Source organism: Meleagris gallopavo, chromosome 29 (assembly GCF_905368555.1).
Source record: "Meleagris gallopavo chromosome 29, MGAL_WU_HG_1.1, whole genome shotgun sequence".
Classification (NCBI taxonomy): domain Eukaryota; kingdom Metazoa; phylum Chordata; class Aves; order Galliformes; family Phasianidae; genus Meleagris; species Meleagris gallopavo.
This window is the reverse complement of record NC_139432.1, coordinates 3,535,012-3,558,035: the sequence shown is the minus strand read 5'-3', so window position 1 is coordinate 3,558,035 and position 23,024 is coordinate 3,535,012. Positions and strand designations below refer to the sequence as shown.

Here is a 23,024-nt window from a genome sequence, read left to right as displayed (position 1 = left end):
TATATTGTACATTGTCAACTCCCCAAAACCATAAAACTAACTTTATGGACCTCACGTGACTTTTGAGAGCCAGTGAGGGGTATCTGTCTGAGGTCTGGGCGATTTTTACGATCTAACTTCTAGATAAAACCCTATCCATTTGACATCTAAATGTCATACCCACTTTTGGTATAGTTTGCTATTGGTAAAAAAAAAAAAAAAAAATACCAAGGGAAGGCGAGCAAATGGTTTGGGATCTGACAGTCCACTTCACATCCCTCTCAAAATCACTTAAGAAGTACCTAAACAGTGGGAGATTAAGTTTGGTAAGTTTTAAGATCCAACTTTACTTGCTGCGAACAAAAAGCTGGAGTTGTGCTGGAGGGCTGGCAGTGGCTTTTTGCCAACGAGAGAGACTCGAAAGTGGAGTGCCTAACGCCTGGTTAGATTCCCTAGGTAGCAGAATGGTAACATTTGCCATCTTTGAGGCTGGTTGGATTTGTCTGAGGCCGAAACGAGTCGTTGGAGCGAGCGTTCGGTAGTCGGAGAGTCGCGATCTGTGATTTACATGCGGAGGCAGAGATGGGATGCGAGCTCAGCATCACCGAGAGATGGGAGAGATTACAGCTCAGGGCAGAGATATTCTGGAGAGATGTTCGTATAGATCTGTAGATCCATTTTCTGTGTATGCTAAATATACAAACACACGGAGACGTTGATTCCAAGAGCGTAGTTTGATGTGTCTACCGATAGAAATACCACTGCTTTTAGGATTTCTGTGTGTTTATCTGTATCTGACCGTTCCTGAAACGCACGTATATGGTCTGGAGGGGGGGGGGGAAGGGGGGGTTATACCGCGTCGTTGTAACTTGAAGTACTTTCCAGCAGTTTGTTTGCTACGTTGGACCGGGAGGAGGACGGGGGGGGGGGGGGGGGATGCGTTGATTTTTGGGGATGCGGTCGAGAAATGGGATAAAACAGCGTTTATTGGCGGCGGTGCGGGGTGTGTGGGTGAGATTGGGAGCTCCGGAGGAACTCAGGGCCCTCCCGGGAGCTCCCGGTGCGGCTCAGGCCGGCGGATTGCGGGAGCAATGCGGGAACGGAGCCTTTGTGAGTAGGAGAAACGTTTATTTGACTTCAAGGAAAGCTACAAACAAATACAAAAAAGCGTATAGGCAAAGTACTACCAGGCAGCTAGACATGACAGATGCCATTATTATTATTATTATTTTTTTTACACGTAACATTGCATTCACTCTGCCCACTACAAACCGTCTATGAGTCACATCAGGAATATTCCTAGTATTTACAAACATTAGAGCACTCTATCGTCGGTCCGGTTTTATACATTTTTTGAATAGTGAAGTTTACCCACGTCTAAGAGCACATCTCAGAAATCAGCCTGGGACGGGAAATCCGGGCCTGAAGTTTGAACTAAAACACAGACTGGACAATTTTAAGACAGAAAGATACATGAGATTTTTCTTTCTTTTTTTTTTTTTTTTTTTCCTTTTTCCCCCTTTTTAATTTTTTTTAATCTTTTTTCCCCCTTTTTTCCCCCTCTTTTTTTTTTCCCCTCCTCTTTTTTTTTTTTTCTTTTTTGTACTTTTTTTTCCCTTGTTTATTATTTTTACTGCGGCTGTAGTGCAGGAACCCCCGATTTTAGCTCAGGCAGAGAAGAACTCACCCCCAAAGCAGTAAACTCAGGAAGGGGAAAAAGCAACAAATAAACAAACAACCGTTATCTGTTACCATCTCATAAATAAGTTATAACATTTATAGGGCTCACATAAAACATGCTGGCTTTCCAGAAAGCATCAAGATAGCACGGACACGTACATTTATAAGAACAACGAGAGCATGGGGAGCATCTGCAAATAAAATTTAATAATAATTAAAAAAAAATTAATAGGAAAAAAAATTAATAAACAGAAGATTAAAAAAAAAAAGAAACCACGACATGAACTCAGTCCTGGGACAACGGTACCATACGAGTCGGTTTCGAATAGCAACAACATGCCGAAAAGAAGGTGCCTCACTGTACAGTACTCCAAAACTAAGATCTGCTGCGCTTTATTTATTTACGGCTTTATTTAATGTTTCCTCTTCTTTCCTCGATATTCCTTCCTCTATAATTTATGGCTGAAAGGCGCTGCCCGCAGAGGCTAAGCTCATGCTTTTCAGTTTATTATCCTTCTTCCATTTCATCCTCCTGTTCTGGAACCAGATTTTGATCTGCCTCTCGGAGAGGCACAGAGCGTGAGCGATCTCTATTCTCCTCCTGCGGGTGAGATATCTATTGAAGTGGAATTCCTTTTCCAACTCCAGGGTCTGGTAGCGAGTGTAAGCTGTCCTCGCCCTCTTCCCGTCTGGTCCAGTCATGTCTGAATAACACGGACAACAACGGGATTTTCAATTTCGCTTCAACTCTTTCTGCCAGGCTTTTTTTTTTTTTTTTCTTTTTTCCTTTTTTTTTTAATCATTACGGCTCTATGTATATCTACGTATATTTAACACCGAGGGAAAAGATTCACCTTCCTCGGGCAATTAGGAACGTTGCTTATTCCCAATATAGCAGCTTCCCCACCTTTCCCCCGGTCTCCTTCTCTTTCCCCGCACACCCCCGACACGTGGAAATCCCCCCACCTTTGGCCCCAAAAGCGACACCCGAGAACTCAATATTCATAATTTAACCGAAGAACCGAGATCCTGAAATCGCTCTTTTTCACCCCCGCCTGTTTTTTGTGTTATTTTTTTTCTTTTTTCTTTTCTTTTTTGTGTGTGTGTGTCTGTGTGTCTGTGTGTTTGTGCCCGCTCTGCTGGGTCATCTGCATTAATGCTGCTTTCTTTTTCTCCAGGAGGAAAAAAAAAAAAAAAAAAAAAAAAAAAAGCGAGGTTTGGAGGGGGGGGGGGGAGGGACGACTCACTGTTTTCTGTATCTCTTTGCAATTTGGGTTTTATCAAGAGCAGAATGTCAAAAGTACACCCGGCAGAAGAAGAGAAGGAAAGGACGGAGAGATCCATCTGTGCATATAATGCCATTTTAATGGTCAATTCTTTCCTTTCTTCTGCCCCCCACCCCACCCCCCCACCCCAAAGGAACACCCCCTTCCCTCAATTTTTAAATTACCTTCTCCCACCATAGACATATCGCTACTAGCCTGAAATAAGCGCACGTTTCGCGGACGGAATAGCGAAACTAAAAGAAATTCTCCCCCTCCAGGCGCCAGAGGCAGCTTGAAGGCAGTGATCAGAGCAAGAAATGCAAAAAGCCATAAATAGCTGCGATTCTGATCAAAGAGCCAGCACCGAATAAAGGGAAGGAGAGAGAGAAAAAAAAAAAGGGGGGAGTGGGGGGGGAGGTGTGGGAAGGGAAAGGGGGGGATTAAAAAAAAAAAAAAGAGGGGTGTGCGAAAATAAACAACAACAACGACAACGACCGAAAAAGAAGTAGCTGTACCATGGCTAATGTGAAGTTTCCTCATCCAAGGGAATATCTGAGGTGCCTGCCCTTCTGTTGCTGCCGTGGAGGTTGCGATGGGCTCTGCCTGCGCTCGGGGGATGCTGCTGCTTATTGGAGTGCCCTCGTCGGCTCCCGAGGACGCGCTGGTCTCGTCTAGTTCTGTGAAATTTGTGTTGGTGCTGGCAGAAGTAGCTTGGTCGGAGGGGGACGGGGCGGGCTTGCCTCCATGGCTCTCGCTGTTGGAGCAGGGAAGGGAGTCGGGAGAAGATAAGGAGCAGCTAGACGCCTGTCTAAACCTGCTCTCCTGAGCTGGAGAAGGGAAACCGCGGGAGCTCTCCCCCACAGCCCCAAAGTGACTAGAGGAGGCTGAGCGGTTGATGCTAAGGTCCATCCCATTGTAGTTGTAGCCATAAGAGCTGGAATGCATGGTGCTTGAATCTCTGTAAGAACCGTTCATGGAACTGCTGGTCCCATAATTTAGTAACTGATAGTCGGGGCCATTTGGGTAGCGCCCTGAGAACGAGTTTACAAAGTAAGAGCTCATTTGGGTTATTTTGGAGGGCTTGATTTGTGGCTCGTGGTCGTTATAACCCTGTGCTTGACGATTTATGATGTATTAATGAATTATAGCAATGCACTGTACTTCGTTTTTGCTATGTATGCGGCCAAATATGGGGGGAGGGTGGGGGTGCGTTTGGGAATCACGTGCTTTTGTTGACCAGTCGTAAATTCTCACTGATGACCTCAAGAGGTAATTCATGCTCTATGGTTACAAATAATGACGAGCGAGGAGTCGTTAGGCCCAAGTCGGTGCGCGGCGCCCCGAGGCCCCGGGCGCGCCGGCGCGCCGCCACCGCCACCTTGGACTGGCGCGCCACCTGCCGGCCGCGCAGGGGTATTGCAGCCCGGCCCCGACCCGCACCCCGACCCCAACTCGGGGTCTCCGCTCCCCATTTTCTCCCCTTCTTTGCAAAATCCAAGGAGAGGAATTTGGGGAGGTGTTTGGATGGGAGGGCTCCACGCTTTGCTTGAGGTTCCACGTGGCTCCTCACGCCCGGGTCGATGTTTGAACCATCGCGCTGTTTCTCGCTGTTTCTTCTGTTGTAGGATTGGAGTTTGGAGGTGTTGTGTTAAATTCCTTATGGGTTTCTTCTCCTTTTGGGGACAATGCGTGGCTGCGGGTGCTTATTTCCGTGGGAAAAGGAGAGTTTTGTGCACGCCGAGTCGGGCGGACGCACCTCCATCGAAGGGGAAAAAAGGAGGGAAAACGAGGGGGAAAAAAAGCAAAAAGAGGCAAAGTCCAGCCGGTGGGAACGGTGACAGCGTCGTTTTTAGGATATTCTTGTTCCCGAACATTTCCCGTCCTCTTTGCACACAGCATTGTGTTATGTTGTTCCTTTCCATGTGCAAACCTGCAAGGAGCATTGGGGAGCAAAAGCACTCAGAAATGGCTAGAAGTGATGGGAAAGAGCTGTGCTTTGCTAAGCATTACTTTCCTTTTTCTTGTCCTTCTTTCCTTTCTTTCCTTTCTTTCCTTCTTTCTTTCTTTCTTTCCTTCTTTCTTTCTTTCTTTTCTTCTTTCTTTCCTTCTTTTTTTCTTTCCTTCTTTCTTTCCTTCCTTCCTTCTTTCCTTCTTTCTTTTTCTTTTTTTTTTTTCCCCCAAAGCAGTTTAGGAATTTCATATGCTTGTCTGCAACTCATTGGAAATTATGCGCCATATTGAAAGTGACATATAATTATAATAATTACGGGCAATGAAAAGCGTGGCAATAATAGTAAATGTCCTACAGCTGTGAAGCTTCTGCATGAATTGATTTTAAAAGTGACTGACATTAAAGCAGCTCGTGGCACGGGGGAGTGCGTTCGTACATAGGTATTCCTATGGCAGTGGGAAAAGGGAATGGGAATGGGGAGATCTTATTGCATTGCTTTCAGCCCCCCTCTTTCTCCCCCCCCACAACCCCGTGAAACTCCAGAAAATCGTCTCCGGGTTCGGCCGCTCTGTTTGTTCCCTTCCTAATCCGAAATCTCCAGCAGAACAAAACAAAACAAAATAAAAAAATAAAAGAATAATAATAATAAAAAAACAGAATCGGGGTGGGGGGGAAAGAAAAGGAAAAAAAAAGCGTTTTGTTTCGTTTCACACCGAAACCCATCCAAGTTTGCCGTTTGAATGTCAAGGATTGCTCTTCGGAGCAGAAACATTTCCCCGTCCCATCCCGAGCGCAGACCCCCAGAAGGGGCCTTCGGAACCTCTTTCAAAATAAAAGAAATCTCCTGTGTTAAAAGAGCTCGTTAGACTGAGTTTAGATCGCTTCTTTCCTGTTTATTTCTTCCTTCCTTTCCCCCTTTCTTGTTGTCCCCCCTTTAAATGAACGCTATATTCCTGCTGCTCGTTTCAGGGGGAAAATTCCCCTGAAATCTGGACTTTTTTTTGCCATACGCTTCACTTTGATTTGGGGATATGAAGGAAGGGAGCAGATGTTTGAAAGATGCTAGGCAAATGTTAGGTATATTTGGTGGATAAATGAGAGCATATTTTTGCCCGTTTCCTTGATTTATTATGTATATGGAGAGGATTTCGTCATAACTCTTTGTACTGTAACAATAAAAAAGAGCCCTAGTAAAGCAGAATGTCAGCGAGGAAATACTATTGGTGAAAGGTCCTCCATTTCAGATTAGACAAAAAGAGGGAAAAGCAGATTTATCTCTCGGCTGTAACTTCCGTATGCTTGGAGCTGCTCGTCCTTGCAGATTAGAAGGCAGTGCCATAAAGAGAGAAGCAAAGCTCTCTTCATAACTCTGCGCTCCTTCAGCACGGCGAGTTGCCCTGGAGAAGGGAAAGATAACAATACTGACAGTGGTGAGATCGAAGACTTTGTTTTTATTAGAGAATTCCATGTTCATACCTAAGACAAACTCCAAACACAACACGTACAAAAAATTAATAAAATAGAACTTCTTCTTCTATTTTTTTTTTGTGTGTTTTTTTTTCTTTTTCTTTTTTTCCTGTTGCTTTTGTATCCCTATAGGTAGTACTCGTTCTTTCAGTAGGTTTTTCTTTAAAAAAAAAAAAAAAAAAAAAAGGAAAAAAAAAGATAAACTAATTACAAGACCTCAGGGCTTCATTAATTTACCAAAGGAAGGGGGAGGGGGCGGGGGGGGGGGGAAAGATGGGGGAAAAAAAAAAAAAACAAAAACAAAAAAAACCCAAAACCCAACCAAAAATCCCCTATGTAAACCGTGCAGGAAACATTTCTTTACAAAATTAAGACAATAAACACCCCGAATGACATATATTGCAGCACTTCCATTAAATACAGAGTTAGCAGATTACTAACAGTGACACCAAGGGTAGAAACACGGGTAGGAGTCCTTTTTTTTTTTTTTTTTTTTGTCTTTTTTTTTCCTTTCCCTTTCACTTTTTCCCTTTCTCCCTTCTCTCTCTCTCTCTCTCTCTCTCTTTACTTTTTATTATTATTATTATTTTATTCCATAGGGGATGGGGGTGGGGGTGGATGGGGAGGGAAGTCTAGGAAGAAAAAAAAACGCAACTAGAAGCCTGATTTTTTTGTTGATGTTGTGGACACGACAGATATTGGGAACACGAGTCCATAGCATTGGTAGCCCAAACTTTTTTTTTTGTTGCTGTCGCCGTCTCCGCAGAGCTCTTGTCCCACCAATGTGCGCGTTTTCCCTTCCTCGCAGCCAGCCCACACCACCCTCATCCTCCTGGCTTCTCACACTCACTCCCTTCTCTCCTTTCTTTCTTTTTTTTTTTTTTTTCCAACTCTCCTTTCACTCCGCCGTTTTCTCCTCCTCTTCCTCCGCGCTCAGCTGCGAGGAGCTGAGCAGTTTGTTCTCTTTTTTCCACTTCATCCGACGGTTCTGGAACCAGATTTTGATCTGCCGTTCCGTCAGACAAAGCGAATGGGCGATCTCGATCCGTCGGCGTCGGGTCAGGTAGCGATTGAAGTGAAATTCCTTCTCCAGCTCTAAGGTTTGGTAACGGGTGTAAGTTTGACGGCCTCTGCGGCCGCTGGGCCCGAAGGAGGAACCTGTGACAGCCGCAAAATAATAATAATAATAAATAATAATGGTAATAATAAAAATAGATTGAAAAAAAAAATAGGAAAAAAAATGTGGGGGGAGCAAAGGGAAAAAAACCCCGATGCGAGGTGAAGGTTTCGAACACCCCGACCCCCCCCCGCCCCCTCCCCAAAGATCCCCGCGTTTGTGTGCGCAGAGCTGAGCGCCTGTTCGATGTTCCGCTGGGTTCAGCCCGGCCTCCGCGGCGCTGCGCGGCGCTGCGCGGAGCTCCCGAACGCGGATGTTCCGCGCGAGGCTGCGCTGGGATCGGGGTCAGAGCTGAGCTGAGCGGAGGGGCGAAATCTATCTCAGTCCGCGATGAAAAATCGCAAGGTGTTTGCTCTCTCTCTCTCTCTCTCTCTCTCTCCTCACCCCCCCCACACCCCGACCCCCCACATCCCCCCCCCCCCGCGCCCCCCGCCGCTGTTTTCCACCCTACCGGCAGCTGTAATGGAGCTGAGCATTTAAGCAATAATGAAGTGAATCGATCTGCCCAAACTCTGCATTAAAGAGGACACAACACTTTATGTCCCTGCGCTAATGGACATCAATTCGGAACTTTAAAAGGCAACAAATGCATCTAAACACGGGGATGAGGGTGGTGAGCCTCTATTATTTTTCTTCCCCCCCTCCCCCTGCGTCCCCCCCAAGCCCACCCCCCCCTTTTCTTTTTTTTTTTTTCTTTCCCTTCTCCTGATTGAGGAAACAGCACTTAAAGAAGTCATATATCACCAAGGGGAAAAAAAAAAATTCTCCCCGGGCGGACTTTTCATTATGTGTAAGTTTCATTAAAAATGTAAGCTCTCCCTCCTTTCAAATATTTAAACACTTCTATATTATTTAACTGCAACTCGGCTACAGGGGGGTGCGTGGGGGTGCGGGTCCGTGCGGGTACGGAATCCTCCAGCTCTGAACTGGGGGAAATCTGTCCGTCCGTCCGGGGAAAGACAGAGATAAATCGCTGGAAATGCGTGACAAGCAAATAGGAATGTGAAATTAAACAAAAAAAAAAAAAAAAAAAAAAAAAAAAAGGAGGGGAGGAAGGGAGGGGGGGACGACAGAAATGCTGTAAGTGGGAATTAAATACGGAGCGAAGTTGTTTGCTGCTGTTCTATTGGGGGCGAGAGGAGCAGAGCCTCACGGCGTGAAGTTTTGGTGCGTGTCAGGAGAACTTGGAGCCTCTCACGTTGCCTAAGTTCCCCGCTGGAAGTTTGGGCTCTAAAGTGAACCTTATTCTTGCTTCCCTCGCTCTCTCTCGCTCTCTCACTCTGGCGGTAACAAATAAGAAAGGGGGGGAGGAGATTGATGTATTTATTTCTGTAAAAGAGTAAACTCACTATTGCAAGAGTTCATCCGCTGCATCCAGGGGTAAACCGGGGCGGAACACTTTTGCTCCTCGCTTTCTCCGAATACAGTTTTGCTCTGAGCGCAGTCCGACTTGCGCGGCTCGGGGGCGAAGGGGACCTCGTCCAGGTTGGGGGGGGGGCACGCAGGGTCCTTCTCCCTGAAAAACCCTCCGGCCCCATAATCGCAGGCGGAGCTGCGGCTGTAGGCTCCGTTGCTTTGCTGGTAGTAGGGAGATGAGGCATAGCCCTTCTCCTGGACTCCCGTGGCTCCATAGGTGCTTGGGTAGTGCCTCAAAGGATCCGCATAGCCCGAGGGATATAACGGGATCTGTCCCAGGAAGGGCTCCTGCCCCGCCGCCAGACTCACCGGGAAGGTCGAGTTGACAAAATAAGAACTCATTGGAAGGAGCCTGCCGTCCTTTCCCGGCTTTATGATTTGTTGTGTTTTATAGTCCAAGTGGTTTAGCTATTAGTAGTATATCGGAGATTGGGTTTTAGCTGAAGGGAGATGGCGTGGTGCCAGCGAGGGACACAAGGAAATACAACCATCTGATCATGGGCTGACCAATAGCAGGCGCCTGAGGTTGCAAAATAGCACCCATGAGGAGCTGAGATTGCACCAGGGACCCCAAGAACAAACCATCCACCCCCTTTTCCCTCCCTTTTGAACAGCAGAAATGCACCCCCTTAACCAAATATATAATATCTGCGGAAAGAAGCGTTCCCGGCGCGCTCAGAGCTTCAGAAATAAATAAACCGCCCCCCCCCCCCCGCTCCGTCCCCCCCCCTTTCCTCCACCCCCCTCCTCCACTTCAGCACAGGGGAGTGAGAGCCGGTGTGTGCAGATGACGGTGTGCACGCGGGTGAATTCACACACATAACGCATAGAAATACCTGGTGTGAGGCGGGGGGGTGGGGGGGGGAATAGATGGCGGGGGAGGGGGGCGGGGGGGGGGGGGAAGAAGTTAATTGTTTGCATTCGGAAAACTTTAACCCCTGTTGCCCGCGAGCCGTCCGAAAATAGCCGAGCTCTTTTCTGCCGTGAAAGGAAAGGGAAGAAAAAAAAAAAAAAGAAAAGAAAAGAGGAAAAGTTTGGCGTTCGGGTGGGTGAAGTTTGCAGGGAGCAGATCCCGCCGCTTTGATTAACACAGATTTCCGATAAGGGAGCAAATAAATGCTGACAGCTTCTTGCGGTCCGTTCCTTAGCTCATTACCATAGATTTGCATCCTCTGTTAAAGAAAGCTGCGCTCCGTTCACCCAAACCTTCGCTTCTCGCGTTTTGGGTCTTTTTCGTTTCTTTTCCTGCGAAAGCCGCATCTTGGGGGAGATGAATGGAAAATCGAAGTATTTCCTTTATCCTTTGCAAAATCCCGATCTGCTCCCGGTCCCGTACCGCATTGTGCCCTCTTGCGTTTTTTTGTTAATACCAAATCCACGCCCGACCTTTTATGGCCAAAAAGGAGCTCTGAGTTACTCTCAGAAGCGGAGTTTATCGATCGTCACCGATCGGAATTGTTTTACGAGAGGAAAGCGGTGGTGCGGAGGGGTTCTGCCTCGGAGACCCCGCGATTCTCAGCTCTCCGAATCCGTCCCCGCTGCAAAAAACCTCTTTTTTTTCTTTTTTTTTCTTTTTCTTTCTTTTTTTTTTTTTTTTTGCCGACATCAAACGCTGAAAGCCCCTAAAAGCCACACTTTGCTCTTGGGGGTCGCCTCTTTCATTTATGGCTGCATTCATCCCTTTATTCTTCTCCCCCCCCCTCTCCCCCGCTCCTTCCCGGATTTGGTCGCACAGGGATGCGCTCCGCAATACCTGGTCCGTCCCCCCCCCAACCCCCTCAAACCTCGGTTTGCTCCCTCTTATCAAACGTGAAAAGCCAGAGAGACCTTACAGAAAAGAAAAATAAAAATAATAATAATAACGATAAAAATAACAATAATGAAATCCAGAAGTGCCACTGATTCTTTCGCATCGTATGAAGGACTTCTTTCCCCATCCGAATTTGTAACCATCTGTCTGTCGGTTCTTACACGCGGTGAAATGACACACGTTATCATATGCACTCCTCTGTGCCTGGATCTGCGGCCGTGTGCTCTCCAGATCTAGAATTACATACATTACAAGCTCACTGTACAGCTGCCAACTCGGCTCTCTCTGACGGAGCTTTAAGTATCTACGAAAGTCGTATCTTATTACGAGCTAATTTATTTTAAACATCGTATTTACAGGAGCAAAGCCAAGATTGTTTCATGCCATGGCTGCGATGAACACTTCGGCTGAAACGTAATCCTTATAATTCAAGGAAATAACATGCAAGGGAAGTAGTTTTCCATCCTCCACCCCCTCTCTGACTGATATCTCTTATATTTGTTCTTGCAGAGTTTCCCTCGGTGCATGGCGTGGACCCAAACTTACGTAGATCGGCTTTATTGGTATGCGAGAAAAACAAATACGGGATTGAAAGGGATGGAGAAGAAAGAGGAGAAAAAAGCAGCGGATGAGAGCCTGAAGTTCACAGCTTTGCAGGAGCGGCTCATACGTTTGATTAGAGTTACGCAATATTGATAACGCTACCAAAACAGCGACTGTCTGCCACCATCGGCTTCGCATGCAAATTCTGGGCTAAGAAATGGGAGGTCCTGATAATTCAGTGCGTGAGTAAATCTGCTGAAATGTTTGCTAGAATGTTTGCTCTCGATTCTCACGGTTGCTTTGCGAATAAATGCCTCGAAATAGTTTGGACACCCCTTCGTTCTCCCTCCCCTTTGGTCCCCCCGCCTCCCTCCCCCCACTTCGGATTTACCGTAGTAAAATACTGCTCAGATTGTGCACGTATGGCTAAAGAAGGTTTTTAGGGCGGTTTATATGTCCGCATGATATAAGAAAACAAAATGCGTTGCAACTGGCCGCTCGCTAATTACTTATTGCTGCTATTTTAGATGACCTATAGATGAAATGAATACATCTCGCTTCTTAAGAGAAGGGCGAAGCTTCTCTTTGCCCCGCAGATGGTGATTTGGGGAGAGAAAGGAGAAGAGAGGACTTGATTTCCAAACTGAAATATATATATATATATATCCAAAACCAAATAGAGTGTCATAGTGTTCATCTGCCGAAGGGTCCGGCCCGAGGAATAATTGGTTTGTCACCTAAAATGCATGCGAACGCGAGAGGGGACCTTACACTATGCTGTGTCTTAGAGAACCGTACCTTCAGCACGGAGGTGGTTTCTATTCCCATGTAAATGGCTTTGCCAAAATAAAGGGCTGAATAAATAAATGAATGGACGGTGGCTTATGGGCATGGCCGCTTCGCAGACACTCTCCTGCCTTTCCCGATATAAATCTGAGACCGATTTCGCGAATTCTCTTTTCTTTGGCCGCCTCCAGCGCCAGCCAAGCCGGGAGGGACACAGACACAGAGCATAAAGGACTCAGCAGCAAGCTCGTACAGTAGCCCATAAGTTAGGTCTCTCTCTGACAGTGCCCATTGGCATATCTTTATTCAGCCTTTGGCCTCATCTCCTTAAAAACAGGCTCAGAGAAGGGGCAATAAAGAGGGAAAGTCGCAGGAGACGCCAGAAGGTGGTAGGGAGCGTTTCACTGAGCGCTGGGAACCCGTCTTTGCTTTCTGACTGACATCACTCAGCTGGCAGGGCATCAATAAAGATAAAGGGACGGATTTACAGTACGCACAATCACGGCTATCTGCCCAGGAAGGTCCAACTTTTCTGTTGCTTCGCTTTTCTGGCCAGCAAACGTCATCCCCACAAAGCAGAGGGAGGCAGATAGATGAGGGGATTAAAACAACACCCAAATATTTCGAAATGCAAACAGAACAGAGCATTTCTTGTGCCAGAGCTAAACCGGCTGAGAACTTGATGGAAAGTTCAGTGCAGTTGGTTCCAATAAAAAATGAAACTCTTTTTTTTTCATGTGGAGCTGGAATTCCCGATCCTTCTGAAGTGAGAACACAGCGGGGGTTTCCCTACCCAGGGACTTATTGCAGCCATAAAGTCAAGCAAACACCACGAAAACACTTGAAAAAAACCCTTGTTCCTGGAGTCAGACATAGAAAGCAGTTGGCAGCAGAGCAGCCTCTCTGTAATGCTCAGCCACAGCCAAATTACATCGGGGGGAAACCCGACAGAAGTCCTCTGTGCTCCGCTGTTGCCGTGTTTAAAACAATGAGCCCTGAAGGTGTAAAAAAGAAATATTCCCTCTCCCAGCGCATAACCGCCTAAAACTGAATTCCCAGCAATTTAAGTTTAATTTACCTGACTTCCCGTGCAGTGCGTAATAACCTTGTTAATGGGATCTTTCAAAAGAAGCAATAATAATCTACCATTGTTCCATTAAAGAGTGAGGCTAATTATTAACAACAACAAAAAAAAAAAGGGGGGGGGGGGAGGGAAGGGGGAGAAAGGGGGGGAGGACATTGTGGTGGTCGCATCGCACCAGGGCGAATGCAAACCCTGAGAGAGAGGGAAGGGTAGAAGGAATATCGGTGAGCAGAGGAAGGGAAAAACCGACTGCGGTGCGTCAGGCGAGTGCTGCGGGGTGTTGGGAATTGCAGCATGGAACGGTTTAATCGCGGCTGTTGCGGGTCAAAAGAGAAACTTTCTACCATCACCACCACCACCACCATCCCCTCCGTTTGTGTGTTTTGTTTTTTTTTTTTTTAACGCAAGCACCGATCATCATCTCACTTTCTTAGAGAAAATGTCACCAGTCCAGACGTAAACAGTTGCCAGGAAACTGTGTGGTAGAAGGAGAAAACGAGAGGGAGAAAGAGAGAGAGAGAGGGGGAGAGAGAGAGAAACCTTTTAAAATAACAGGCTCGCATTGTCCCTTCAAAGCCAGCAGTAACTTAAAAGTGATTCGTCGTCTGCCTTTACTCTCTGCTCCTTCCCCAGCAACCACCTCCATTCTGTGTACACGACTTGACATATCTTTTCCAGACCCCACCGAAATGACCACTGGAAGCAATAAATAAATAAAAGCCCCTCTGCCTTTTATGATTAGCTGAAATCCCACCTCGCCTGCGCCTCGTACGTCATTACTGGAGCTCATTTCACAAGATCTCCTCCCGTGCTCCTGCCCTGCAAACAACCAGCTATCTTTCGTCTTCCGTGTGTGTATACAGATAGATAGATGCGAGCTTTTGCGTGTATATATAATTATGTGTATGTATTTATGATAAATCTCCGCACACAGGGCAAGGAACAGACACGCAGTTGTACACAAGCAGCGGTCACACATCGAAGTAGGCACAGCTCAACATACGGACGTACGGGGGGAGGGGGGGTTGCACGTAGATCTTATAGCAGGCGATCTATTTACATCTATACATCCATCCTATATATTTACATTCAGACGCACGCAGCTAAAAGACCCCCCCTAAACAGAACACCAGGCCTCGGGGATGCAAAACGCCATAGGGAACCCCGAGAAGCTCGGAGCTGGCTCTCGCATTGGGGCACAGAGGACGGGATTCAGGCTGCGTGTCCCCCCCTACCACCCTTCCACTCCATCAGGCCCCCATTTCATCACCCCCAGCCCCACCGGGCACTGCGGGAACCCCCGGGGAGCGCCGCCCGCCGCCGCCGACGGTAGATGGCAGCAGACGGCGGGGAATGGGCGAGCCCCGCAGCGCGGCGGCGGCACCGGGGGGACGGCACGGCGGGGAGCTGCCTCCCTTCTCCTCCACCGCGTTTTATTTCCATCGATGAAAGCGCAGGGAAACTGCCAAAGAAAGGAGAGGAGGGGATCCCCCCCCTCACCCCGGGGCACGCGTGGGCCGAGGGTTGAATCTCGCTGTCAGCCCCGAGGTGAGAGATCCCACAAGTGGTTGCCAGAGGAGGGTGTGGAAGGATCGGTATAAAAGGGATTTGGAGGAAGGTTAATAAACTGTTCGTATTCTTCTCCTTATTATTATACTACTATTTGCGTTGGGGAGATTGAAAAAGAAAAAGAAAACGAGTGCGGAGAGACCTAGACGTAATGGAGAACAGGCAGTGAACCAGCATTAGCTTCCCCCCAACGTGATTTATGAAAAAATGTAACAGGTTTGGGAATAAATGGCTGTTAAAGATTGTCTTTCTGTTTATTATTTCCACGGCTTGCGATCATTTACTCTCGTCCACACGATATTCCGGCACAGTCAAGTTAGCGGAGATAAATGGTCACGTCATAAAGCGGTTTATGCTTAAGTAATGAATCTCATCTTAATCTCGTTGCACACACACAGGATCCTACAGCATCTTATTTAAAAAGAGCCTCGTAACAATCGCAATTAGCGCTACATTCAACCACCCGAAAGCTGGAAAAAATGAAAATCACATTCAAAATGACGCGCATCTCCGGACAATTATTACCCTTAAGACAACGTTAGGAAATCAGACAGCAAGGAGGGGGAACAGCGAGGGGATTTGCACAAAACCAAGCTGTGGGAAAGGACCAACACAACGTGAGGCTGAAACCCTACCCGGTAATCCGGCATGCAAAGCCATAAAGACCCGTTAACACTGCAAAACGCAATTAAATACGAGGAGGTTTATTGCACTGCAACGTCAGCTTCATTTGGGAGTTTCACGAGGGGAGGAAAAAAAAAAAAGAAAAGGAAAAGGAAAAAAAAACAAAAAAACACAACACGACACAATGAGAGCGCAGCGTTTTGGGTTGGCTTCGTTCTTCTTACTATTTTTTCTCTTTTTTTTTTTTTTTTTCCTCTCCTTTTTTTTTTTTTTTTTTTTTTAAACTAATTTCCAGAACCGTATTTTCGAGGACTGCCGTGAAATGCCCTCTTTGAAGAAACCACCCACATCATAATGACCCTGGAGAGCAACGCAAAACCCAACTGGCTTCCACACAAACTTCGCCAAATTACTGGGCTCGCCTGAAGACAGGCAAACTGGCACGAGATTCAGCGAGGGGGGATAAAATAAAACACGACAACTACCCACAAAGGGGCTGGTAATTTTTAAAAGGCAGTATCTAAAAGGCACATCACCGAGCTACTGCAAAATCCTTCATTCCAAGCCTACCATCGCCAGGTGACCTTACAGGCTTTATCCTTCCTTCTTCTCCCATTTCTTTCCTTTTCTTTCTTTCTTACACCATTTCTCTCCTCTTTCTTTCACTCTTTCCTTCTTTCTTTTTTCCCTCTCTCTCTCTCCTTTCTTTCTTTCTTTCTTTCTTTCTTTCTTTCTTTCTTTCTTTCTTTCTTTCTTTCTTTCTTTCTTTCTTTCTTTCTTTCTTTCTTTCTTTCTTTCTTTCTTTCTTTCTTTTCTTTCTTTCTTTCTTTCTTTCTTTCTTTCTTTCTTTCTCTGTCCTCTTTCAGTCTTTCTTTTTCTCATTCTCTCTTCCTTTTTCTATTCCTCTTTCTTTCCTTTTCCCCTCTATCTCCCCTATTTCTTCCTCATTCCCTTTTTCTTCCCTTTTGTCTTTTTTTTCTCACCGTATCCTACAATTTTTTCGGATTAATATTCACTAAAACACATTTCCACCAGCCATCATTTTCCCTTTTTCGTCACTCCACCCTTTTCTGTCTATTCCTCCCCTTGGGTAGGGGAGCAGAGGGAGATGGGGAATGGAACAGAAAACAAGCAGCTTGACAAATGCATTTTCTCAAAGAAAATAATAATAATACTAATAAATTAAGAGAAACAGGTATTATTTCCTTACCTTTTGACGTCCATTTCTGTGGTATAAGCAAAATATATAGGGAGAGGGAGACAGCGTTTGCTTATCTGTTAGCTGACAAATATTGTCCCAACCTGATAGCCGTCGATTGCCTCTCTGACTTGTGAGAGCTTCTTGCATTTCTGTCATTTGCATAGAAAATGGAGTAACTTCCCTCTTTGAAAAATGAAAGCCGCCACTCCTTCCAGAATCTCCACTGTCCCTCCATTACTACTGAGATTCCAAATCGGCAGGCAAATTAACAGAGGAATTAAAAAAAAAAAAAAAAAAAAAAGGAAAAAAAAAAAAAAAAGCCTCTTTTCCTATGTGTGTGTGAGGATGTGAGTGCCTATGTGTGTGTGTGGATGTGCGGATAGGCGTCCCCCCCTCCCCTCTCCCCTGCTTTCAACCTATCGAGCCTATACACCAAAGTAAAAAAATGTAAAGAGGAGAGAGCCCTATAGAGGACACTGATCCGACCCAAGGTGCAGCGGACAGAAGAATGGTGCAATATAACCACATGGGAAATAATAAAAAGTTCATGTTCACGGTTAGCAGTCCACATGACCGGCTCTGGCCAATCCCAGAACCCAGCCACTCATAAAGTTCTATCACAAAGTTGTAAATTTTCATAAAACAACAAGGAATTTATTGCATTTCTTCATGACCGGTTTAACAGCAGTCTTTTTCTTAGCCGCCATCTTTTTTTTAAAACAAAAATAAAAGAATATGAAAAGGGGTTCGGGGATTTTTTTCCCCCCCTTTGGTTCTATGGAGGGGGGTGTTCGAGAGAAATGATCAAATAATTCCTCGTGTAATAGGCTATGAACAATAATGACTCCCCCGAAATAAAGAGATTGGGCTTGGGGTTGGCTTTTAAACGAGCAAAGCCACTAAAACAGTGGGGTTCGGGGGAGACTTTGGATGTCTCTTGATTTTTCAATGCAACGGGGAATCTTTATTATTATTATTATTATTATTTTGCTGCGAAGGACAATTCGCAGATTTCGGGGGTTAGAAAAAGGGAAATAAAAGCGGACAGCGGTGCTCGAGCCTTGGGTAAAACCGGGTCGAAGGGGTGGGGGGGAGGTGAAGGGGCTGTGCTCAGGGGGTCCCCACTGCCGCTCACCCCCAGGATCCGCTTATCCCCCCCCATAGCGCGGGGACTCCCATAGGGACACACGGGGTGCGCAGTTCGGGTCTCGGAGGTACCGCCATGGCACACACTTCGCCTTTTCCATGAGCCATGAGACCTTCCTCGATCCTTCCTCGATCCCTCCTCGATCCCTCCTCGATCCTCTCTGCTTGCGGCACAGCTCCGTGCCAGGGGGGGCCGATGCAGCAGAACGTGGAGGGGGGGAGTCGGGGGGGGAAATTTCTAGAACCGCATGTTTTATTTATTTTTTTAAAACCTCGCGAAAGGATCGCACCAAAGGATTCGCCAAGAAAAAAAAAAATAATAAAATGGAAGATTTCCCTTTGTTTTCCCTTCCTTCGAGCGGAATTTCCAGTGTTCATACGCCACCGTAAGTGGCACCTTTTACTAATGAGCTTCCCGTAATTAGCAGATGCAGCCTGCGCTGCAAATCGCTCTTATGGATGTGGGCGCGCGGCTCCTTGACGTGGCATCATCCCCCTTTTTTTTTTCTTCTGTCCCTGGGACCTTTTGCTGGATGCCCCGCTCGCCTCCGTGGGGCCAACCGTGGCTGCGGGTGGCGAAAAGGAAAGGAGGGGAGGAAGGCTGAAAGCTGCCATTCCCCAACCAGAAGCTCTATGCGCTTCCCCGGCCGCATCCTGAGAGCGCATTTGGCGAGCACGTTACGCGGAGCCTCCGCTGGAGGAATCCGCGTTGTGCCGCGCACTCTGTAATATATAAACGGGGGGGGGGGGGGGGGAGAGCGGCAGGGGCTGCGCAAGTGCTTAAATTTGCTCGCTTTTGTTTTGCATTGTTGATTCCCCCCCCCCCCAACCCCCGCCCGTTTAATTGCTTTAATTTCTTTTATGCGCGCTTTGATGCTAAACATTATTCGGTGCTAATGAAAGAGTTCCAATCCGCAGTAATTGAAGAGCGGAGGGAGAATCTTTAAAAAGAAAAAAAAGAAAAGAAAATAGTAAAACTCCGGCGAAATAGATCGGGGTTTTTTATTCCTGTAAATTGGTTCAAGAAGAAGAGAATTACAACGAAAGGTGATTTGGGCCTCTGCATTCCTCCTTCGGCAGTGGCCACAGAGGAGGCGGTCGCGAATTTCAGCGCTGCTCATCGCATTTGGGCCAAAGCTCTCCAAAAAGAAGCGCTCAAATGTTGGAAGAGCAGCTGAGAGGAAAGAGGAGCGCAGGGCGGTGAAAAATCGGGGCAGGTTTTAATAGAAAAGGGGTCTTTTAATAGAAACATTTGCCCGTATATAATTAGAGAAAGATTCCAAAGCGTTGAGTTGTGTTTTAGCAAGGAAAGGCAAAGGAACGCAATGCGGTTCGAGAAGGTTGGAGATTTCCTTTTTATTTCGAAGAATAATCAACACAGACGAGGGAAAAATAAAAAGCAACACGTCGCCATTAAATACTTTGCTACTTCGATATACAACAGTTTACGTAGCACAATATTAATTCCTCTTTTGTGTTTTTGTTGTTTTTTTTTTTCCTAGGGTTTGAACAAGGAGGAAATCCGGGTAAAAATGTACACAGACAAAACAGCCTTGCAACGTGGAAAGAACCACAGAGGTTACAGGGAGAAGGCGTGATAATAATTCCTATTATGTACAGGACTCTATATATGCGAAGTATAATTTGCATTCAGATTTTCAGCTCACAGCTTCTAAATTAAAGGTGCTAAACACGACCACGTTACTTCAGACCAAAAAGTACACAGCGAAGTACAAACGGAGATTTACAAATTACTTGGACTATAGGAAGACTCACATAGAAAAAAATGTGTCTATTCTGAATCTAAAGCCACATTTAATAGGTAGATATTCATTCTATTGTACAAAAAAAAAAAAAAACTTCAATATAGGTAGTATTTTTTTTTCAGTGTCAGGAAACACAACGCATCATTCCTAAGTTTTTAATTATTTATGCACTTAACGTTGATCTATTTTAGTATACAGTCTTTTCTGGGTGTTTTTTTCCCTCTTTTTTTTTATTTTTCCCCTTTCCCGTGAGCTTTCACGTTTCCTGGATCCACCTTTTGTCCTTTTCATTCCTCCTCGTCATCCTCCACGTCTGCCTTTTCCTGGCTGGTGGAACCGGAGCAGGCAGTTTTATTTTCTTTTTTCCACTTCATGCGCCTGTTCTGGAACCAGATTTTGATCTGTCTCTCCGTGAGACACAAAGCATGGGCGATTTCAATGCGTCTCCTCCTCGTCAGGTAGCGGTTGTAGTGAAACTCCTTCTCCAGTTCCAGGGTCTGATACCTGGTGTAGGTTTGCCGGCCACGTTTTCTGTCCGTGCCTGGGAAGGAAATACAGATTGGGATCAGTTAGATTCGGAGGTGTGTGTGTGTGTGTTGGGGGGGGGGAGGATTTTTTGGTGCCCGTCCCTTTCAGCTCCACGAAACAAAGCGCAAGACCTGATCCTACTTATCTCCTCATCCTCAATACCAACTCTCCGCTCTTTGCCCACCTCACCCTCCCTATTCTCGGCCTCAAAACATCGTCAGTTTAATAATCGCCCTTCATTCCGGAGAGGCGAGCGGTGATTTTCCACGTGCAGCCCCGCTGTGTCTCAAAGCCAAACGGGATGAAGCTGCAAACTTCACCAAGTTTTCTGCTCTTCTCCTACCAGTGCGCTCGGCTCCTGTTTGAATTTCTGCTTAAACACCACAAACTTCGGATGGAGGAGGGATAAATACACAAAAAGAAGCCAACGAGAGGCACCCGCTACCTCCAACCCCAACTATTTGTCCTCTCCTAAAGCTGTCATCGAGCTGCTTGCTTAGGAAGGTGTGTGATGGTCTTAATTATCGCAGGGAATGTTTTGGGCACAGCGGTGGCTTCTGCTCGGCTGTGGCTGACGTGGACGCTGCTACCGCCGGGTGTGCACAACATGGGAAGAGCCTCAACTCTACTGCAGCCTCTGAGCTGCTATTCCGCTGTTTGGAGAGGGTCTGTAAGGGGCCCGACCCGTAATTCCACCGCCATTCTCCAACCCGACGTTTCCTGAGTCCGAGTGGGAATAATGGCACAATATAGCCCTTGTGATCCTTCTCTGTTTTCTGTGTAAATGCCATGTCTATCTATAGGAGAATGTATTCTTTCGTGGAGAAGTGGGGATGGCGGACAGCAGCCCTCGGCCTCTCCTCCACACATTCCACCGGACTCCTCTTTCCTCCTCCCCCCCCCCCCCCCCTTTTTTTCCCCCCTTTTTTCTTTTTAAAGGAAGAAAAGATCCAGTCATTAAAAGGAGGGGGGGGGGAAGCAAAATAGCCGTGCTAGCTGTAAAGTACGAATCTGCAGGTCGTGGAATGTGGGTTGTAAAATCTGCTGAGGGAGAGCCATAAACTGCTGCTGAATAGGGATGACAACTCTATCTCTGCTCGCTGATGAAATTCCACAACCGCGATCTCACAGTGGGCATCAGGCGCTGGTGGAGGGATCCCCGAACTCGAGTTTCTCTGGTTTTAGGTACAGCAGATCTCAAAGCATCCAGGTTTGGGAGTGCGAGGTCCCCCCGTTTGCCCTTCTTCCAGACCTTCCTAAACGCTGTCCCTCTCAGCGTCACACGCTGAAAGGGGTGGGTGGGTTGGGGGGGATGTGGGGGGGATGGGGAGTGGAGGGCTCCTTAAATCTAAAGCCGGATAAAAGGGGAGACGAAGTGTTTACGACCAGAAATATTTGGTCTTTGATAAATCAACTCTAAAAGTGAATGAATTATGGAGCAGGTAATGGAAAGGACTGACTACCAAATCAGTGCGAGGGTACCTCCTGCCTGTGAAGCCGCCCAGCATTGGCTGCCCCTCTGTTTTCCTTTCCCCTCTCTATGCAGGAGGTTGGCCCGCACTCCTCTCGCCCCCGAAGTTTACTAACACGACACTTTCCGAAGATTTGGCTGCTCTCATGGATGCTCTCAAGTTGCAATCTGGCACCGGGGCGGCCACAGACATGAGCTCATGCGTTCTCCTCGCTCCCGGGCAGTGCAGCTCTTCCCAACTCCGTGCCAGGGTCACCCGGGTATAAACACATCCACGGGTGTCCGAAGCACAGGGAAATACCCCGGCTGGGGCCCGGGGCGAAGGGAATCCCGGCTCAAGGAGCTTCTTTCCCTCGTCCCGTGCGCTCCAGTGCGATGGGAACGGGATATTTAGGAAACGTTACTTGACACTGGGACGGAACACGGCTGGGGATGAAGGCAGAGCAGCGTCCCGGCATGGGGTGCCCCCCGCCCACCCCCACGAGAGGAGCCCTCCGTGGGGTTCCCCGCTTTGGGATCCTGCTTGGGGTTATTTGGAAGGTCACCTCGCAGCCCCTGGACGCGTCCCTACAGCCGGATCCCGACTGGAATGTCAGCATTTTTAATGTAAGCAGGGCTTTTAATTGAGCCAAGGATGATGCGTTGCTCTTTCGGATGGCAACACGCTAGGCTTAATCGCGGTGTCTGGGACGCGGTGACGAGGGGCTGGCAGTGGAAAGGTCTGCAGCCTGAGAGAAAACAAAACGAGCTTGCGAGCACCTCCCATCAATAGTTTATTTCGGAATCTATATCTACATCTACACAGGGGTAGCGCGATCTTCATCCTGTAAATATAGGAGAAGAAGGGGATGGCCATTATTCCTGCAGCTCTGTCTGTCCCCTCTAAGACAAACTGCCTTTTGCACGGCACACACACAACCCCAGCACCACTAATAAATATTTAAAGCTAAAAGGATGGCTTTATGGCGGGGGTTTCTCTCTCTCTCTCTCTCTCTCTCTCCCTTTTGAAGCCGGAGATTCGTTTTCGGTGAAACGTCATGAAAGGAGTTGGGGACAATTCCCCCCTCCCCTCCCCCTCCGCCACCCCCCGCGCACGCCATAAAATAATTTACACTCCCCCCACCCCCCCGGGCTCCTTTCTTTAAGGAGGATTGCTCTTACCTGTGCTCCTCATCCAGGGGTAGATACGGAAGTTACTGTCGCTTTGTAAATCTGAATCCCTCTGGTCCGTTTTGTTGCAGTTCTGCTTGGAAGCATCTCCCGGACACATCATGGAGAGGTTTTGCTCAAAGGGGGAACAGTGCATGTTGAAGGAGCCGGGCTCCAGGCCGTACCCCGAGGAGTACATGCCGGGGGGTTGGGGATGCACGGCGCTGCCGCTGGAGTACAGCCCGGGCATGGAGGAGGCGAAGGGAGGCGTGGAGCCGGCCCCATAACCCGTTCGTTGGGTATTGGAGGCGAAAGCGCAAGAAGTTTGCTCGGGAAAGACTCCGGATGAGAAAACCGAACTTGCGGCTTGATATTTAGAAAATAAAGCATTCGCATAATACAATGAACTCAT

The 23,024-nt window shown here is 47.2% G+C and overlaps 3 protein-coding genes and 1 long non-coding RNA gene across 9 annotated transcripts; 1 reads left to right on the top strand and 3 right to left on the bottom strand.

Moving 5' to 3' along the window:
• The first annotated feature begins 144 nt into the window (after positions 1 to 144).
• Positions 145 to 23,019, top strand: LOC146542587 (uncharacterized). 6 transcript variants are annotated; one of them, XR_014880053.1, is made up of 6 exons: positions 145 to 305; positions 11,256 to 11,530; positions 19,201 to 20,045; positions 20,339 to 21,177; positions 21,539 to 22,069; positions 22,705 to 23,019. It is a non-coding gene; the product is annotated as an uncharacterized LOC146542587 (long non-coding RNA). The 6 variants fall into 6 exon arrangements; XR_014880051.1 differs by having other exon boundaries at positions 153 to 305; positions 19,201 to 19,520; XR_014880052.1 differs by having other exon boundaries at positions 156 to 305; positions 19,201 to 19,520; positions 20,339 to 20,496.
• HOXB5 (homeobox B5) lies at positions 1,087 to 4,413 on the bottom strand. The gene is made up of 2 exons (XM_085211147.1): positions 3,440 to 4,413; positions 1,087 to 2,363 (listed from the first exon to the last, which is right to left on the bottom strand). Exons 1-2 carry the CDS (start codon positions 3,984 to 3,986, stop codon positions 2,116 to 2,118), a joined length of 795 nt encoding a protein of 264 aa, XP_085067273.1. The 5' UTR covers positions 3,987 to 4,413; the 3' UTR covers positions 1,087 to 2,115.
• Positions 6,307 to 17,091, bottom strand: HOXB6 (homeobox B6). Its single transcript, XM_085211154.1, has 3 exons — positions 16,562 to 17,091; positions 8,869 to 9,455; positions 6,307 to 7,500 (listed from the first exon to the last, which is right to left on the bottom strand). Exons 2-3 carry the CDS (start codon positions 9,275 to 9,277, stop codon positions 7,241 to 7,243), a joined length of 669 nt encoding a protein of 222 aa, XP_085067280.1. The 5' UTR covers positions 9,278 to 9,455; positions 16,562 to 17,091; the 3' UTR covers positions 6,307 to 7,240.
• On the bottom strand, positions 19,030 to 23,024 carry HOXB7 (homeobox B7). The gene is made up of 2 exons (XM_085211156.1): positions 22,625 to 23,024; positions 19,030 to 20,005 (listed from the first exon to the last, which is right to left on the bottom strand). The coding sequence occupies exons 1-2, from the start codon at positions 23,022 to 23,024 to the stop codon at positions 19,752 to 19,754; spliced, it is 654 nt and encodes a 217-aa protein (XP_085067282.1). The 3' UTR covers positions 19,030 to 19,751.